Here is a 20,673-nt window from a genome sequence, read left to right on the forward strand (position 1 = left end):
CTATAATACCGGGTGCTTCGGTGTGGGGTGTGACTGTGTTCTCCCCAGTGTCCGGGGTTAAGCTTTATTCCCTGAGCGATAATAGGTCAGATAATCGGGCTACGGTTACTGGGGGAGTTTGTTGCGAGCAGATCGGCAGCACTTCAAACACTTCACCGGGTTACAGGTGCTGTACAAATGCAGATATTTGTTGTTTTCCCCCTTTGGAATCGGGACCAGGGAATCTCACCCCTCTGTTAAACCCCACCCAGAAACCTATCTGGATGGAGCGTGTGGTGGGAAGGTTTAAATACAGACTGGAGTGTGTCAGTTTCAGGGATGTGACCCCTGGACAGGGGTCTGGTGGGGAGTGTTCCAGAGATGTTTCTGAGCCGCAGAACCTCTGATCTGCACTTGTTTTTCCACACACACAATTATTGAAGTGGAGAAACCCGCCCTTCACCCCGTCTCTGAACACGGAGGCTGCGGACCCCACCCGGGGCCGCTGCAATGTCCCCACCCGGGGCCGCTGCAGTGTCCCCCACCCGGGGCCGCTGCAATGTCCCCACCCGGGGCCGCGGCAGTGTCCCCCACCCGGGGCCGCTGCAATGTCCCCCACCCGGGGCCGCTGCAATGTCCCCACCCGGGGCCGCTGCAATGTCCCCACCCGGGGCCGCTGCAGTGTCCCCCACCCGGGGCCGCTGCAATGTCCCACTGTAACCAGTTCCTGTCCCAGGTAACACTCATTCACTCACTTACCTGCTGCTGCATCAAACACCTTTCCTCCCTCTCTCTCCTTCAACCTGCGGGTTTGTTTGAGCTGGAGAATGGAGGGGTAACAGGCCGGACAAAGCAGGAAGAAAACCCAGCCTTAACCTTTCTTGCTTTCACTTTGAAATATCCGCCCCGGAGGCGGAAACATGTTTGGTCGATTTTTAGACAGAAGCCACAAAATGGTTCCAATCTCCTCTCATTTTGTGTTTCCTGCGGGGTGATTGCATTCCTGCTTTTTGTTGTATTGTTATTTTATGTAAAACTCGTGCTCGGCTGTAGTCACGGAACGTGGCCATTCAGCCCATCGCTCCTCTGCCAGCTCTTTAGTGCGTTTTGATCGAACCTCGCTGTCCACCCTAAATAAAGCGCATTAAAACTGGTACATGACTAGTACTGGTCCGAACTGGTATTTTATGCCTTAAAATGGAACCTGTATCAGTCATGTCCCGAGTTTTCCTGAACTACCCCCCACCCCCCCCCCCCCTTTTATTAGCCGAGGCATTGAATAAAGAAGTTGGGAGGTTATATGGAGCTGTATAAAACACTCCTTAAGCCATAGCTGGAGTACTGTGTGCAGTTCGAGTCACCACACTATAGGAATGGTGTGATTGAACTGGAGAGGGTGCAGAGGAGATTCACCAGGATGCTGCCTGGGCTGGAGGGTTTCAGCTATGAAAAGAGGCTGGGGTTGTTTTCCTTGGAGCAGAGAATGCTTAGGGGGGACCTGACTGAGGTGTACAAGATTATGAGGGACATGGATAGGATGGCTCGGAAGAAACCTTTCCCCTTAATATTGGGGTCAATAACGAGGGGGCATAGATTAAAGGTAAGGGGCAGGAGATTTAGAGGGTGTAGGACCAAAAGAGAAAATGCTGGCATCTCTCAGCAATATCTGTAAAGAGAGAAAAGAGCTGACGTTTTGAGTCCGGGTGGCCCTTTGTCAAAGGGTGGTGGGAATCTGGAACTCACTGCCTGAAAAAGGGTGGGTGAGGTGAGAACCCTCACAACATTTGAGAAGCATTTAGTGAGCACTTGTAATGACATAGCATAACATTATGGACCAGTGTTTCTGATTTGGAATGATTGGCCGGGGGGGAGGGGTGGCGAGTGGGGGGAGATTCAATCCAGGTCGAGAATAGAATCATTAGCTGAAGAGGGAACAACTGCAGGCCTAAGCGGAAAAGGCAGGGGAGTGATACCAGACGGATAGATTTTGCAAAGGGTCGGCATGGATGATGGGTCAAACACCCTCTGTCTGTGCCCTAACCATCCTAGGATTGTAATCTATATTTGAAGTCTTTCATTATCGTCACTCTTGTATTTTTCTGCAGTGTCTGTAGATTTAGGCTGCTGTTGTAGGGAAATATCCCTTACCAGTGCAGAATAGAAGTTGAGTCGCAAATCAAGGTTCAAAGCGTGTCTTTATTGTACAATTACTGGGATCCCAGGGAGACCCCCGTAGCCAGCTCAGAAACAGTGGCTTGGCCACGTTGATCTCAATTAAATCACATCAGCTCTGGATCTTTATAGGGATCCAAATTCGCGCGGGAACATTTGATTATGCTTTTTTACACAATGTATAAAGTGGTCTGTCAGTTTCAAAAGTCATGATGTGGAGATGCCGGCGTTGGACTGGGGTAAACACAGTAAGAAGTTTAACAACACCAGGTTAAAGTCCAACAGGTTTATTTGGTAGCAAAAGCCACACAAGCTTTCAAAAGTCCCTAGGAAGTTTCATCGATTAGCATTTGTATGGTGTGTGTTCGTGTTAATGGGATTACTTGGTCCTGCCCCGGTGTCTAAATGCGTTTCCCATTATCATCTCTATGTGTCCTCTTATTTGAATTGATCCTATTGTTCCGTGTCTGTGTTTCCTGCTTGTGAGATTGAGTGTTAATGTCATCCTGTCCTGTTGGGTGTCTGGAGTATTTCATTCTTAACCTTTTATCCTTATCTCTTAGTTTATCAGATTTTTATGTCTGCCTTGGCCGAATTGGTAATATTTCAGTGATAGCTTGGTTTTGATAACCCACTCTATGTCTCGTTTCATAGGGATCTTGATCGTCCTTGGCCAGTTTAAAATGCAGCTGCGCGCTGTTGCTAGGCAGATTAGGGATCTTCCGTAGTTTCTGAAATTCGTGAGTCTCTCAGCTGTGCAGGGGGGGACCCGATCGAATATCCATCCGGGGGTGCCCCTCTGCATTGTTGGCCCGTTATGAGTGGTGCCAATTAGTCCAATATGTAAATATGTTTGATGATACAAATATGGTTTTCTGGAAAATTTCCTCCTTCAGTCCCTCCTCTCGTCCAGGGGGTGCCGTTCATGGCTCGCCCCCCATGGACGACCTTCAGAGGAACAGTGATTTGTACAGCTGTTGTCCTTGCCGTTGTTCCTCTTCTTCTGTGTCGTTGTTAAGTTCTTGCATCTGGATACTGGCAGTGGGTAGCATTCTTGATGTAATATTTGCACATATCACTTTAATACAGGTTAGGCCAAGGCAGAGTGTGAACAGGATGGCTACTACTAGGATTAATCCCTTCATAATATATGCTCCCCAAACTGTGTTAAACAGCCATCCTAACCACCCATCAGTCCCTGTTAACCCCTGTTTAAAGTTATCCAATTGCTTTTGTATCCCGGACATGGCTGCTGTTATGTTTAGTGTCTCGTCGTGTACGTATGTGATGCATTTTTCCTTGATGATGGTGCATACCCCCCCTTGTCTGGCTAGCTGATAGTCCACCGCATATCTCGTTTGTTGTGTGTATAGTCTGAGTTCTGCGAGTTCTTGGTCAATTGCGCCTAATGCTTGTAGGGTGTTGTTTCCTAAAATGGTCAGTCCACATATGAAGAAGTTCCTATTACTGGCACTGATCACCCCTGCGGCGCCTCCCAGGGATAGTGTCCCCAGAAATCCATATCCTAAAGAAGACCCTAGTGTGACAGGGGCCTGCCAGTCGGAGCAAAATTCTGCGCTGATGGCCCTGGTCACTATGCGTTTCTGGACATGCCCTTCGCTTGGGCATGGAACCGTGAGAGGTCTGATTGTCCCTACGGAAAAGAACCTTGGAGGCCTGTCTGTGGCCGTCATATATACATTTTTAAATAAAACACGTACCCGTCTTTAACCCGATAACATGCATTACCCCGGGGTCGTTTGACCGCATGGCCCCATCTTGTGGAACCTTCCCTCCCCCTGGACTGTCCACTTGATTGTACCTCTTGGTGAGAATCAAATGGATATGTCCCTGAGGCTGAGCTTACGTGGGTGCCGTTGCACTTGCCACACATAAGCTGCCTACCCGCGGTGACTGCAATGCATTTTTGTTGCTTGCAGTCACAAGTGAAGTGTCCTTCCCGGACCCGGCACTCCTGGAGAGCACAATGTGCCTCAGCGCACGAATCATTTTTTAGGGACAAAGGCATGCACGCACCCCCATCCCTCTCCCTTAAAACATTGTGGGTAGTTCCCAAGTGTCTCCTCCGGTTGGGGTCCCGTCCCCCTTAGAATTCCCGGCTCAGTGAGCTCTACACACCTTCCTTGTATCCCTTGCTTAAAGTACCCAATATGTTCTTTGCAGGGTGCCCCCGATGTGTCAATAGTGAATAACTCTTGTGGGAGCCACCCTGGTGTTGCGATGAATAGGGAGTTTACTGATCGCGCTGAGGGGTAACAAGCGGTCCTATTCCCATAGATCTGGATGTGTGTTTTCAGGAATAGGTTTCCTTCCATGATTGGTGGTTCTGCTCCCCTAACCCCCATATGTTGGAGTGTATTTACAATGGTCAGGGTTATTATCAGATATGTCCCTGTTCCCATATCGCTCTTTTTTTTTCCAACAGTATTTTACAATTACAGTATATACAGAAAATAAACAGGCAATCAAATTAAAAGTAGTTGGTTCCGACGTCTTGATAGTAGATCTGGTCCTGGTTCCTGTGGAAGTTGAATGAGCAAAACGGTATTTTTTAGTTCATTTGTCCTCATATAGTTTTAATTGGGTCCAGTGTTTCCAGACCCCCTGTCCCCTTATATCTATACAGGCACAGGTATCTCCGCTAACAATGACCTCGTAAGGTCCGTGCCATCTTGGGGCAAATCCTGGTTTTGCAGGAAGCACTTTTGTTAATACCCGGCTCCCGGCTTTTGGGACTTCTGGTAATATTTCTGAGTCCCCCTCTGCGTCGACCTGTGCCTGATTAGAAATTACGGACCGGCGCATCCCCTTCAATTGGGTGCTAAGGTCTCGGATGTATTGTCGGATACATCCATTCATTTGTATGTAGTCTTATCAAAAGACATCGCTTTCCCCATTAAAATCACATGCCATACAGTTCCGATCTTTATATGAGTACTCTTACACTATCTCTAATTTGATCATTTGTTTGCGTGCAAGCGCTACACCACAGTACTTCACAAAATAATTATGTCTTTATCAATGCCCAATATAGTATATGAATATATCATACAAAGTTGGTTAAGGCTTTTCAGGATTTGATGTTATTCTTGTGTCTATATGGCAGTGCTATACTGTATAATAAAAATAATCAAGCGGCAGTTGTATCATACCACTTTACACATCGTACCCGTGATATCCAAACCCTTTTAATTTAAGCCGTTTCTTTTTTTTAAACTGAGCTCCAGATCGAAACCCCCGCACTCTAGGAAAAGTAACAGGCGCCGAATCAAAATCAAAGCAGGTACAATACATACCAGTTATTTGATTAGGAACATTTTGGTTTCTTAACTGGCTAGGTTTTAAGCTTTGCAGTGCTTTTATATTTGGCAAACCTTGAACCTTGATGGCTCATGAAATTCCGACGGCAGTACATAATTTTAACTAGTTCAGAATACTAAACTATCTGACGTTCGCAAATCGCGATATTCTGCGATTAATACTGTATTTCACTGACTTGATACACTTTAAACTAATTCATAGACCTCAGTCTTTTGTTCCTGCTTTTCTACCTTTCCACAAAATAACTTATTTTCTTCTCTTAACTCCTCAACTAACTCTTATAATTTCTACTTCAAGACAAAGGAAAGAGCACATGCTTCCTTCCAAGGTTTAAATCCTTTCTTAACATTAAAACAAACAACAACAAAGCATCCACGCAACCACTTTGTTTAAACACACACACACACACATGGAAGCTTCCAAAAGTCATTCCACAGTACATCCTTTTTCATTCAAACTTATCATTTCAGACTGGGATGAGTGTAAAACATTCAAAGAGAATACAGAACATTGATTAAGACAATCGCTTTTATTCTTCTTTCTTCCAAACTGTAATTAACTCAAAGCAAAAGTAAATTCAAGAAATCCTATCACTTTAATCTTTAACAGTTTTAACACTCTCCCAGCCCCCTGAGGCTAAACCAAGGTGCAATACACTGCACCCACTGCCTGTAGCAAACATTCCACAGGAACAAAGAGCTCCCTGCTCTCAATCTAATTACAACAACAACCACCTACATTCGACAAGCTACCAGATCTCACAAACACACTGAAATACAAAAACTAAGATCTCTCCTATCCATCTGCTGCCTTTCCCCTGGCGTAAAAGGCTTATAGGTTGCCTTTGGTTGTGCTAACGTCCCTCCTCTTGTGACTGGCGCTAGATTATAATTTTCTACGTTTTCTTCTGATGCTGGAGTGGCTGTATGTTTCTGCACTGACTCGTATGGGCGCCGAGGGTCCGTTTCCTCTGATCTCTGCGTTATCTCCGCAGTGTGTCTTCTGTGTTCTAATTCCCTCACTCTCTCCTGTTTTACTTTAATTTGTTCTGTCTCTTTGTGTCTCTCCTCCATTGAGGCATTTACTTCCTCAATTAGTCCAGCTAACTGGGTCACTAATATTACTCCCATTACTTTTGTTTTGTCCCGTTTAACTCCGTCTACCCACTTTCTTTGATCTTCTAAAGTTTGTGATGCGTTCCACCCGTTCCGTTTCATCTTTGCAACAATCGCTTCTCTGGCTAATAGATACTTCAAAATGAGAGCTACTGCAGTTTCTCCCTTAACAACGTGGTCTGCCATTTTTCTGTCTAGCAGTCCTGCAACCCCCGTATGCTGGCTGCTACAGTAAAAGTGCCTCAACTCTCTCCCTTATCTCCTGTCACTGATACTGCCCCAGCACCGTCTGTATTGCTGTAGGGCCTCGTAGTGAGGTTCCAGTGGGTCTCTTTCCCCTGGGCTCCCCCAACTATTCCTGACACCTCACGCTTGGACTATTTTGTGTTGTCTTATTGGGATGTGTGCTGGTTGTTTAGTGGGTTTGTCCGCCCCTGTTCCCAGCCCCTCTAAGTACAACGCCTCCCGCTCGGCCACCACCCCCACTAGCAGGGTTGATCCGTTACCCCAAAACCGGGTATCCTGCTATGGGCTGTGGTGTTCCCTACAGACGAACAAGGTTATCAAACTCCGCCCGGGTCCCTAATGGATCCTCCGTCGTCGTGTCTCTTGGTCAGGATGGATCGGGTCCCCTTTTCCTCAACACTTACACACATGTATTCTGTTATCAAAGCCCCTGTTATAGTTAGTAACTGTATCGACTCTGAGGTTGTTCGTCCCTTCAGAGTCAGTGTTGTTACCCGATTTACACTGTCCGTGCCTTGCACCCTGAGTGCCTGTGCCTCTTAGCGCCCGCTTCAAAACCCAACCTTAGCGTGGGAGATTTCTCCTCTTAACGTCCAGTTTAGGGTAGGGCACCTTGAGTCAAGCACTCCCTTGTCCTATTGCCTTGGCACAGACAGCGGTTTCATTTACAATCCTGGGTTAGTTACACCAATTAGTTCTGCATGCGGTACTTATCTTTATATTAGTCTTAATTCCTGTTATCAAATAGCCCAAAACCTGTTATCTTTACCTCTGGTCCTTTACTCCTATTAAAGTTAAAAGTTACTTACCTTCTTCCACGCGGTCGTTCTGACCTGTACCTCTTTAGTGCGGACTTCTGTTTCAATTTAAAAACTTAGGCAAGATTATACAGTTCTACAAGACAACAATACTTAAAACAGACAAACCCTAACCCTTAAAGGTACCTCACTTTGAACGGAGACCTGCACTCGCCTTTGACTGCTCTGGATTTGTATCAGATTCGTTTAAATTTGATCCCGACTTTCAAACTGTGGCCATCAGTCAGAAGTCAGATATCAAATCCTGCTGACTGCGCCATTTTGTTGTAGGGAAATATCCCTTACCAGTGCAGAATAGAAGTTGAGTCGCAAATCAAGGTTCAAAGCGTGTCTTTATTGTACAATTACTGGGATCCCAGGGAGACCCCCGTAGCCAGCTCAGAAACAGTGGCTTGGCCACGTTGATCTCAATTAAATCACATCAGCTCTGGATCTTTATAGGGATCCAAATTCACGCGGGAACATTTGATTATGCTTTTTTACACAATGTATAAAGTGGTCTGTCAGTTTCAAAAGTCCCTAGGAAGTTTCATCGATTAGCATTTGTATGGTGTGTGTTCGTGTTAATGGGATTACTTGGTCCTGCCCCGGTGTCTAAATGCGTTTCCCATTATCATCTCGATGTGTCCTCTTATTTGAATTGATCCTATTGTTCCGTGTCTGTGTTTCCTGCTTGTGAGATTGAGTGTTAATGTCATCCTGTCCTGTTGGGTGTCTGGAGTATTTCATTCTTAACCTTTTATCCTTATCTCTTAGTTTATCAGATTTTTATGTCTGCCTTGGCCGAATTGGTAATATTTCAGTGATAGCTTGGTTTTGATAACCCACTCTATGTCTCGTTTCATAGGGATCTTGATCGTCCTTGGCCAGTTTAAAATGCAGCTGCGCGCTGTTGCTAGGCAGATTAGGGATCTTCCGTAGTTTCTGAAGTTCGTGAGTCTCTCAGCTGTGCAGGGGGGGACCCGATCGAATATCCATCCGGGGGTGCCCCTCTGCATTGTTGGCCCGTTATGAGTGGTGCCAATTAGTCCAATATGTAAATATGTTTGATGATACAAATATGGTTTTCTGGAAAATTTCCTCCTTCACTGCCATCTCCTTTGCACTATTCAGCTGTCCGTAGCTTGCACCCAGTGCCCCTGCTGCTCCTTCATTTCAGCCAGATAGATTCTGTCTTTGATTCCTCGGTATATTATCCCTCTCCATTACTAACAGCACTAATTTTGAGAGCAATACTGCCACAAACAACTTCTCCTTCCCCCTTTCTCCTGAATGCCACGTAGCCAGGTTACGTTCCCATTCCTGACCTTGTTAAAGTTTCTGGCAATGCCGTTTATCATTCTCTCATGTGACATCTCTTCTCTGATGCAGTATCCCTTTAACTCTTTTATTTGGTCCCTTAATTTGGTTTAATTGATTATCCGAAAAAGGATCATCTCAAGTGGCGACTTATGCCTGCATCTCTCACATCTTTCTCAGATTCTACTTTCTCAGAAGACTAAGGAAATTTGGCATGTCCGCTCCGACTCTCGCCAACTTTTACAGATGCACCATAGAAAGCATTCTTTCTGGTTGTATCACAGCTTGGTATGGCTCCTGCTCTGACCAAGACCGCAAGAAACTACAAAAGGTCGTGAATGTAGCCCAATCCATCGCCCAAACCAGCCTCCCATCCATTGACTCTGTCTACACTTCCCGCTGCCTCGGAAAAGCAGCCAGCATAATTAAGGACGCACCCCGGACATTCTCTCTTCCACCTTCTTCCGTTGGGAAAAAGATACAAAAGTCTGAGGTCACACACCAACTGACTCAAGAACAGCTTTTTTCCCTGCTGCTGTCAGACTTTTGAATGGACTTACCCTGCATTAAGTTGATCTTTCTCTACACCCTAGCTATGACTGTAACACTACATTCTGCACTCTCTTGTTTCCTTCCCAATGAACGGTATGTTTTGTCTGTATAGCGTGCAATAAATACTTTTCACAGTATGCTGATACGTGACAATAATAAATCAAATCACATCAAATCAAATCAAAATCATATTTAGCTGTAGATGAACGCGCAAACACTCCAAATTCATCTTAGACTGTTTTTCATCATTCACGACTCTACACTTCTTTATTCTAATGATATTTTCCTTTCTCAGTCCTCTCTGTTACTGTGTCTTCTCTGATGCTTCATTTTGTGCCCCTCCCCTCGCAGCACGAGCTGACCTCCCCACACACAGATGAATAGAATAGATTCATAGAAACCCTACAGTACAGAAAGAGGCCATTTGGCCCATCGAGTCTGCACCGACCACAATCCCACCCAGGCCCTACCCCCATATCCCTACATATTTACCCGCTAATCCCTCTAACCTACGCATCTCAGGACACTAACGGGCAATTTTTAGCATGGCCAATCAACCTAACCCGCACATCTTTGGACTGTGGGAGGAAACCGGAGCACCCGGAGGAAACCCACACAGACACGAGGAGAATGTGCAAACTCCACACAGACAGTGCTAACCACTGTGCTACCAGTCTTAACTGGTCTGGCCTACATGTGACTCCAGATCCATATATGGTTGACTCAACTGGGGATGGGCAATAAATGTTGGCCCAACCACATCCCATGAATGGATAAAAGAAAGCATTTCTGTTAATTGTTCGAACAATTAATGCCGGCCTGTAATTACATATCTGTGGCAAACTTGGCAATGAATACAGAAATTGCGCCTTTTATTCATACATGTAATTCTACAAACATTAATAGCTGTTATTGGCAAAGATACTAAAAAAAAACACCTCCAATCTTAAACCCTTTCCTTTTACTTTAGTTATCTCAAGGCTTAAAAGGTATGTAACAGAATAATTCATTGTCATTCATGGATACATTAGCATTTACAATTTAGCAATGTGGAATCTGGCATTACATTTAACTTGTTCTTATCTTGCAGAGCACAGACGGTCACACTGGCCAGAAGGTCGGACTATGTATACGGTAATTCTTCATTGCACATTCCTTCATTTTAGACAATAGCGCAGTTCAAAGTCAAACATGGCGCCTTTTCGGGCTGATTTTCTTTTCCTGCCGCGATGCATAACGGCGATTAAGTGGCGATTAAGTATCGATTCTAGAAAGAGTTGTCAGTAATTAAGGGACATTGGCCTTGCAATCAATAACCAGGACCGTGCATGGAGCGATCACCTCACCTTCAAGAAGAACCTCCATCCTGCTTGCTGTGTGCACAGCTTTTGATTTGATTTATTATTGGGATTTTTACTTAATATATAATAGGTCCATTCAAACGTTAGCACTGCTGCCTCACCGCGCCAGGGTCCCGGGTTCGATTCCCGGCTTGGGTCACGCACCTTCTCCCCGTGTCTGTGTGGGATTTCCTCCGGATGCTCCAGTTTCCTCCCACAGTCTGAAAGACGTGCTAGTTAGGCGCATAGGCCATGCTAAATTCTCCCTCAGTGTACCCAAAAAGGCGTCAGAGTGTGGCGACTATGGGATTTTCACAGTAACTTCATGCAGTGCTAATGTAAGCCTACTTGTGACACTAATAAATAAACTTTAAATTGTAAATCTGATGGCAGCAGGGAAGAAGCTATTCTTGAGTCAGTTGTTACATGATCTTGTATCTTTTTCCTGACGGAAGAATGTGGAAGAGAGTATGGGGTGATTATGCTGGCTGCTTTCCCGCATAATAAGTGAGAAGTGTAGACGGGGTTAATGGATGGGAGGCTGGTTTGAGTGATGGACTGGGCTACGTTCACAACTCTTTGTAGTTTTTTGTGGTCTTGGTCAGAGCAGGAGCCATTCCAAGCTGTGATACAATTGGAAAGGATGCTTTCTACGGTGCATCTGTAAAAATTGGTGAGAGTAATCGCGACTCTATGGAAACAAAATGAACTAGGGTCCATTTAGTACCAGTCGCCTCTTGACTCAGAAGGTTGTGGGTTTATGTCCCTTTCCAGCTTATGAGCAGACAAAATCGAGGCTGACATTCCTTCAATGCTGAGCTGCCTTACAATGCTGTCTCGCAGGTGGGATGTCAAACAGTCTGACTACTCAGCATTAAGAAAATCCCATGTGATGTGATGCCCTTAAAGGGACAGTCACCACAAATCACAACATTGGATGTAATGATTTGCATTGTCCTTAAAGGGACGACATGGGACTGGAGCAACAGAGTACTTCTGCACAGTGTCCTGGTCAGTGGTTATCCCGCAATCAATATCAGATCTTTCTGATCTATCACGGTGCTGTTTTTGGGAACTTGCTGAGTGCGAATTGGCCGCCATGTTTCCTACATGTGTTGCCATGGCGACACTTTAAGATGCTTTGAGAGGTTTAGAATTACATTATCACATAGAGAGTAATAGAAACCTGGAACCCTTTCCCCCTCAATCAGCTACTGGGGCTTATTAAACATTCAAAACTAAGATTGAGAAACTTTCCATGGGCCAGGATATCATTGTGGAATCCATGTGGATAGGTAGGCTTCCGATAAAGAACAGGCATGATCCAATGGAGCCATGAGATGGAGATGCCGGCGTTGGATTGGGGTGGGCACAGGAAGAAGTCTCACAACACCAGGTTAAAGTCCAACAGGTTTATTTGGAATCATGAACTTTCGGAGCGCTGCTCCTTCATCAGGTCACCTGATGAAGAAGCAACTGAATAGTGGAACAGGATCGAGGGGCTAAATAACCTCATCCTGTTACTATATTCCGGGTATCGTTCCTGACTTTGAAAACTTACAGGTTGGTGATTCTTAATAGGTGCGTGGCCATTGTGAGAGCATTGCTGATGGGGAAATTCTAACTCTCCTGCTATATATGAGTAATGCCTACTTGTACGAATATTGCAACCTGGCATGCGCGCCAAGCAGTGTACCAAGCCAATGTCAGTATGTCTACGACCAGAATGAAGGGAGGGTTTGAGGGGGAGAAAGTAAGATCTGTTGATTGAGAGCAATGATACCATGTCTGCTTTATGTAACTGTGTAACATTGTATGTTCATATTACAGAGATAATTGACCTTCAGGTAAGATCATTTCTATTCTAATTTCATTATACACATGAAAATTGGACATACTTCCCCAATCCAATTAGCTTCAAAATGGGTGTTATGTTTATAGTTATAAAAAGAACAAAGAACAGTACAGCACAGGAAACAGGCCCTTCGGCCCTCCAAGCCTGTGCCGCTCATTAGTCCAACTAGACCATTCGTTTGTATCCCTCCATTCCCAGACTGCTCATGTGACGATCCAGGTAAGTCTTAAACGATGCCAGCGTGTCTGCCTCCACCACCCTACTTGGCAGCGCATTCCAGGCCCCCACCACCCTCTGTGTAAAAAACATCCCTAATTGTAAGCATCGCTGACGAGGCCAGAATTTATTCCCCAAACTAAATTTCCCTTGGGAATGTGGTGGTGAGCTTCCTTGTTGAAATATTGCAGACCATCTTAGTACATCCAGTGGACCGTTGCCGAGGGAATCATAGAATCCCGACAGTGCAGAAGGAGGCCATTCAGCCCATCAAGCCTGCACTGACAACAATCCCACCCAGGCCCTATCCCTGTAACTCCATGCATTTGCCCTGCTGGTCCCCCTGACTTGGCATGGCCAATCAACCTAAGCTGCACATCTTTGGACTCTGGGAGAAAACCCACGCAGACACGGGGAGAACATGCAAACTCCACACAGACAGCGACTCGGGGTCGGAATTGAACTTGGGTCCCTGACGCTGTGAGGCGGCAGTGTGAACCCCCATTGTGTCATCGTGCAGGGAGTTCCATGATATTGACTCAGTGGCAGTGTAAGAATGGCAATATCATACCAATTTAGGATGCTGTGTGGCTTGCAGGGGAACTTGCGGGTGGTGGTGCCCCCATGCATTTGCTGCCTTTGATCTTCTAGGTGATAGAAATCATAAGTTTGGAATTGCTGTTGAAGGAGCCTTGGTGAGTTGCTGCAGTGCATCTTGTAGATGGCACACACAGCTGCCACTGCGTGTTGGTGGAGGGATTGAATGTTGAAGATTGGGGGATGGGGTGCCGATCAGGTTAACTGCTTTGTCCTGGATGGTGTCGAGCTTCTTGAGTGTTGTTGGAGCTGCACCCATCCAGGTAAGTGGGGAGTATTCCATCACACTCCTGACTTGTGCCTTGTAGACAGGCTCTGTGAAGTCAGGTGAGTTATGTTCTGCAGATTTCCCAGCCTCTGGCTTGCTCTCATAGCCATTATGTTTAAATGGGCGGCACAGTGGTTAGCACTACTGCCTCACAGCGCCAAGCACCCAGGTTCAATTCCGGTCTCGGGCCACTGTCCGTGTGTGCTTACAGGTTCTCCCCGTGTCTGTGTGGGTTTCCTCCGGGAGTTCCTGTTTCCTTCCACAGTCCAAAGATGTGCGGGTAAGGTTGATTGGCCATGCTAAATTGATCATCGTGTCAGGGGGATTAACAGGGTGAATGTGTGGGGTTGTGGGAGTGGGGCCTGGGTGGGTTGTGCTTGGTGCAGACTCGATGGGCCGAACGGCCTCCTTCTGCACTGTAGTGATTCTATATGGCTGCTCTTTTAAACTTTTTGATTGATGATAACCTCCTGTCCCCCTAGGATGTTGATAGTGAGGAACTCGGTGTTGGCAGTGTTGTTGAATATCAAGGGGTGATAGTTATATTATTTCTTGTGGGGGATGATCATTGCCTGGCACATGTGTGGCACAAACGTTATTTGCCATTAGGTAGTCCTCGGCTGAATGGTGTCCAGGTCTTGCTGCGTGTGACACCGAATGTTTCAGTAACTGAGGAGTTTTAAATGGGACTGAACACCGTACAATCATCAGTGAACATCCCAACTGATGGAGGGATGCCCATTGATAGGGGGCTGAAGATGGTTGGGCCGAGGGCATGACCACGAGGGATGCATGTGACGATGCCCTGAGTTAATTGGTCAACAACCACAAAAATATTCCTTTGTGCTCGACATGTCTCCAACCAGTGAAGCATTTCCCCTGTTTGAAATTTTTAGATGATGTGTAGATGGGAAACATCGTCATGGTCTTAAACTGCAAACGGACATGGACCTGTCGGTAGATTGGGCAGAGAAGTGGCAGATGAAGTTCAATGCAGCGAAGTGTGAGATGATTCAGAAGAGTGTGGAGAGACAGTGTAAAATAAAGAGAGAAATTCTAAAGAAGGTGCTGGACCAAAGGGACCTTGGTGTCTATGTACATAAGTCATTGAAGGTGCCAGGACATTTTGAGAGTGCAGTTAATAAAGCATGTGGCATCCTGGGTTTGATTAACGGGGGCACTGAATCCAAGAGTCAGTCATAGCATACTTGTACAATACGCTAGTCAGGCCTCATCTGGAGAACTGCATCCAGTTCTGGGCGCTTTACTTGAGGAAGGATGTGAAGGAATTGGGGAGAGTAAAGAGGAGATTCACAAGAATGCTTCCAGTAGAAAAAAACTGCAGCTGTGATGATATTTTGGAGAGGTTGGGATGGTTTTCCTGGAAAAACGAAGGCTGAGAGGAGACTTGCTTGAGGTATTCAAGATCCTGAGAGATATGGAGAGGATAAATAGTGAGAAAATGTTCCCACTCAAAGTTACATCGTGAACTAGAGGTCACAGATTCATAACAAAGGGTGAAATGGGTAGTAGTAATGCGAGATTCACTGAGTGATTCACTCAGTTGGAGGCTGGAACAAATTTCCTGAGAGGAGGGTGGAGACAGGTACGATTGTTATTTTTGGAAAGGAAATGGATTGCTATCGGAAAAGAAAGAACGTGCAAGCTTACGGGGATAAGGCAGGGGAGTGGGTCTGGGTAGAATGTTCTTTCCGAGAGCCGGTGCAGACATGATGGGCCGAATGGCCTCCTTCTACATTGTAAAGAGTGATCCTGATTCCCATTGGCTTCAGCTTTGCTCGGGCTCTTTGAGTTACTGGGATGATTTGATGAAACTGACGGGCTCACTTGGCCATTTCAGAAGCATTAGAGAGTTAACCATCGTGCTGTGGCTCTGGTCATGTGGAGGCCAGAATGAGTAAGGATGGCAGATTTCCTTCCCTAAAATACATTAGAAATTGCAAGTGGGTTTTGACCACATTACTGTGCTTCTGGAGTCCAGATCGATTAATAAAAATTTCCCACCTTGTTGATGGGATTTGAACTCATGTCTCTGGAGCATTCGTCTGGTCCCCTGGATTACTGGTGCTGCAGTGTTATCCCTGTGCCACCATTGCCATAGACTGGGTTCAACTGGCCATTTCCTGTTCAAGCTCCGTTCTGGTGCCAAGCCCCCCCATTCTAATGTTACACTGCAATCCATACAAAGTCAGCAGAAGCCATGGCTGTTCTCTCTGGAGCGGAGGAGGCTGAGGGGAGATTTAATAGAGGTTTATAAAATGATGAAAGGGATAGATAGAGTGAACGTTCAAAGATTATTTCCTCGGGTGGATGGAGCTATTACAAGGGGGCATAACTATAGGGTTCATGGTGGGAGATATAGGAAGGATGTCCGAGGTAGGTTCTTTACTCAGAGAGTGGTTGGGGTGTGGAATGGACTGCCTGCAGTGATAGTGGAGTCAGACACTTTAGGAACATTTAAGCGGTTATTGGATAGGCACATGGAGCACACCAGGATGATAGGGAGTGGGATAGCTTGATCTTGGTTTCAGATAAAGCTCGGCACAACATCGTGGGCCGAAGGGCCTGTTCTGTGCTGTACTGTTCTATGTTCTATGTTTTAAGCCATTCTGTCTCTTCCACAGCCCGGCAATGTCCAAATTCACGGTTAACATGGTGCAGTTTGTGGGTGGGATCATGCTGTGCGAAACCTGGCTGCCACGTGTCCGAAATGATGACACTTCAAAAGTGCTCCGATGGCTGGGAAAGGCTTTTGGGATTCACAGAGTACATGATACCAACCTAAGTTATTTCCTTAAATAAGCGAATTACAAGTTCCAAATAAGTCACTTCCTGTTGATTTTTTGTGGTTGCATCTTTTTTCTTCACTCCTAGGAAACATCTTCTGGCAGCAGACTGGGGACAACTGTGTCACACAACTATAATGCTCCTGTCCCTGAGTACAGCACCGTAGATGCACCGAGCGCCATGAAAGGATCCTACCCTTCAAACCAGTGTCTCACCTTTACCCAATCTACATTCCAGTAGCTGTGGGAAAGACACGTACTGAAGGACCCTTGAGGGAGGAATAACAAGGGTTAACCCATGAGTCATTTGCATTTAAGCAGTACTCCTGAATGATACAATGTTGATGGAATCTAGATCAGAAATTATTGTTAGCATTATGCATAATAAACATGAAATTCTTACAGTGCAGCTGTGGCTACATTTCAGAGTACTCAACTGGCTGCCACTCACATTTATTCAAGCTCTACAAGAATGCAAGCTGTTCATTTTCCTGCTAATGTCATTAGCATTTGTGATACTGTTTTTGAGTCAGACTTTCCCACTTTTCTTTCGGCCCATGTCCAATCCTTGTTGCCCCCTGTGATGCCGTGCCCTTATCTTGTGGCTTGTTGTCTTCTTGCCTCCTGGGCCTTTTTCTGTATCTTATATATTATTACTACTCCTGTTAAACTATTGACACAAGTCGGGAATTGGTTTGCAGATAGGAAACTGAGGGTTGGATTAATGGTCATGTAATCAATCGCTAGAAATTGGTACTGGGGCCTCAACATTTTAAAATGCATTAATGGATCATGCAGATAAAGGAATAGAGCACCAAGTGTGCTCAGCACATCAAGTTAGGTGACATCTGAAGTAACATTTAGGGGTGACACAGTAGCACATGGTTAGCACTGCTGTCTCACAGAGCCAGGGACATGGGGTTCAATTCTGGGTCACTGTCTGGTCGGAGTTTGCACATTCTCCCCGTGTCTGCATGGGTTTCCTCCCACAGTCCAAAGATGTGCGGGTTAGCTGGATTGGCTGTGCTAAATTGACCCCAATGTCAGGGCGATTAGCAGGTTAAATATGTGGGGTTATGGGACTAGGGCCTGGATGGGTTTGTGGTCAGTGCAGACTTGAAGGTCCAAATGGCCTCCTTCTGCAGTGTAGGGATTCTAACATAAATTGGAATTGAAAATGCAGAGTTATTAACAGATAGAGCAAGGGGCCAGAGGTGTGGTAAAATTCATCATGGGAAAGCAATCATCCATTTCAGGCTGGAGGTCTGAAAGGCTTAAATGGTGAGAAAATAGCAACTGTGGAGGGATAGGGATTCAGGACTTTTTTTCTTCATTCGTGGGACATAGGCATCACTGACCAGCATTTATTACTCATCTCTAGTTGCCTGAGGACAGTTAAGAGTCAACCGTTGCTATGTCTCTGGAATCACATGTAGGCCAGACCAGGTAAGGATGGCAGATTTCCTTCCCTTAAGGACATTAGTGAACCAGATGGGTTTTTCCGACAATGGTTTCATGATCATCAGTAGATTCTTAATTCCAGATTTTTTCTTTATTGAATTCAAATTTCACCGTCTGCCTTGGCGGGATTTGAACCCGGATCCCCAGAACATGAGTTTCTGGATTAATAGTCGAGTGATAATACACGTGCATAAAATCATCAACAAAATTAGATGGTGTAAGATAGGGAAGAAAGGCTAATCAAACTTCATTCCTTATTGCAACGGGATTGGGCTCAAATGGGGTGAAAATAGACTACATTAGGAATACTGCATTCAGTCGGGTGGGCACCATATATCTCCGGAAGGATGTCTTGGAGAGGTTTCCACACAGACTCACAGGCTTTCATTTCAAGAACAAGATGCAAAAGCCTGGGCTGGCATTCCGTGGAGTATTAACAAATATATAAAACCTTGGTTAGCCTCATTTGGAATATTGCGTGCTGGTCACCACACTATCAGAAGGATGTGGAAGTTTTGGAGAGAGTGCAGAGAAGGTTCACCAGGATGTTGCCTGGTCTCGAGGGTGTTGGCTATGAGGAGAGGTTAAATAGACTAGGATTGTTTTCACTGGAAAGACGGAGCTGAGGGGAGACCTGATAGAGGGCTACAGAATTATGAGAGGCATAGACTGGGTGGATAGTCAGAGGCTTTTTCCCAGGATGGAAGTGTCAATTACAAGGGGGCACTGGTTCAAGGTGAGGGGAGGAAAGCTTAAGGGAGACGCACGGGGCAAGTTTTTAAGGTAGGGAGTTGTGGGTGCCTGGAACGCGCTGCCAGAGGAGGTGGTGGAAGCAGGCACATTCGAACATTTAAGAGGCATCTAGATGGGTGCATGAATAGGGAGGGAATAGAGGGATACGGTCTGAATAAGGGCAGAAGGTTTTTTTAAAGTTTAGTTCGGGGACCATGATCGGCACGGGCTTGGAGGGCCGAAGGGCCTGTTCCTGTGCTGTACTGAAATAAGGAGTGGTTAAACCGGTGATTATGGAATTATTTAATTTGATGTTGGTGGAGGAGAGGGGGGGGGTGATTCTTCTTGCGGGTAGTGAGAATTTGCAACACGGTGATGAACCTAAAACTTTAAGGGCCGGGATATTCTTCTTAATCTACCTCAGAAGGACTTTACAGGGTAGTGAAAAATTGAGGGGTTCTAATCTCCCACCTTTCTATCCTCCACGCCTCGTCCAAACATAGATAAAGCTGTAAAGGATCAATGAACATTTCCAAACTGGGTGGCCTGGGGTTACAGAAATCATAGAAACCCTACAGTACAGAAAGAGGTCATTCGGCCCATCGAGTCTGCACCGACCACAATCCCACCCAGGCCCCCATATCCCTACATATTTTACCCGCTAATCCCTCTAATCTACACATCCCAGGACACTAAGGGGCAATTTTAGCCTAGCCAACCAACCTAACCCGCACATCTTTGGACTGAAATGAAGGTAGAAAACTCCAGTGATCTATTTGGATACGGGGTCAGGCTGGAAGGACTGGTGTCCTGTATACACACAACACACCCACTCTCACACACGTAACCCAGGGAGAATATTAACACCACACATTGATTTTCAAAGCGCATTCTCAATTTTATTGTCAGAAGAGTCGCTTATAAAGGAGACGTGGTACAAAAGATGGGATTTTAGGACTCAGAAATAAAAAGCACCCAAGTGATTTGACTCTGCCTCAGGAACACTGATCCCAATCCAGGGGGAGGATTGGGATGAGGGGACACACTGGAAGTGGATCAGACTGCAGGAAGAATCATAGAATCCCTACAGTGCAGAAAGAGGCCATTTGGCCCATCCAGCCTGCACCGTCCACAATCCCACCCAGACCCGATTCCCGTAACCCCACGTATTTATCCTGCTAGTCCTCCTGACACTAAGGAGCACTTTATCATGGCCAATCAACCTAACCCACACATCTTTGGACTGTGGGTGGGAGGAAACCCACGCAGACACGAAGAGGATGTGCAAATTCCACATAGACAGTGACCCAAGGCCGGATTTGAACCTGGGTCCCTGGCGCTGTGAGGCAGCAGTGCTAACCACTGTGTCACCCTAAGAACAGAGGAATGGACAAACCGAAATGATATATTCACTAAACTCCTGCCAATGGACACATCTGGGGTGGTGGAGAGATAGAGACAGGCTGTGTATGTGTGTAGCTCATCTCCCATGGGCAACTATCCAAAGATTGCTGAACACTCATTTCTCTCTCCGCACTGCTCACTTCAGATCGGGCAGTTGTGAAATTGGCCAAACTGACCAAATCTGATAGAGGTCATGGGGCGTCTAGAACCAGTGGGCACAATGTCTCTTAGGACTGAGGTGGGGAGAAATTTCTTGACACAGAGGATTGTGAATCTTTGGAGTTCTCTACCCAGAGGATTGTGGAAGCTCAGTCATTAAGGGAGAGAATTCTGATTAACAATAAAAGGGATAGAATCAGAGACGTTTACAGCATGGAAACAGGCTCTTTGGCCCAACTTGTGCATGCCGCCCAGTATGGGGGCAGTGTGGATAAAAGCCATTGAACTGGCCAATCAGCAATGATCGTATT

The 20,673-nt window shown here is 45.9% G+C and overlaps 1 protein-coding gene and 1 long non-coding RNA gene across 2 annotated transcripts in view; one reads left to right on the forward strand and one right to left on the reverse strand.

The window, feature by feature from the left end:
• LOC144497627 (butyrophilin subfamily 3 member A1-like) overlaps positions 1-20,673 on the reverse strand; it is a 101,923-nt gene that overhangs the window by 48,921 nt on the left and 32,329 nt on the right. The window contains exon 8 of the mRNA XM_078219068.1: positions 739-849. Within this exon, the coding sequence (XP_078075194.1) occupies positions 739-849 (111 nt within the window). The remainder of the gene's footprint in view (positions 1-738; positions 850-20,673) is intronic.
• Positions 926-16,927, forward strand: LOC144496766 (uncharacterized). Its single transcript, XR_013498424.1, has 4 exons — positions 926-970; positions 10,614-10,657; positions 12,694-12,710; positions 16,695-16,927. It is a non-coding gene; the product is annotated as an uncharacterized LOC144496766 (long non-coding RNA).

This window comes from Mustelus asterias, chromosome 8 (genome assembly GCF_964213995.1).
Source record: "Mustelus asterias chromosome 8, sMusAst1.hap1.1, whole genome shotgun sequence".
NCBI classification, from domain to species: Eukaryota; Metazoa; Chordata; class Chondrichthyes; order Carcharhiniformes; family Triakidae; genus Mustelus; species Mustelus asterias.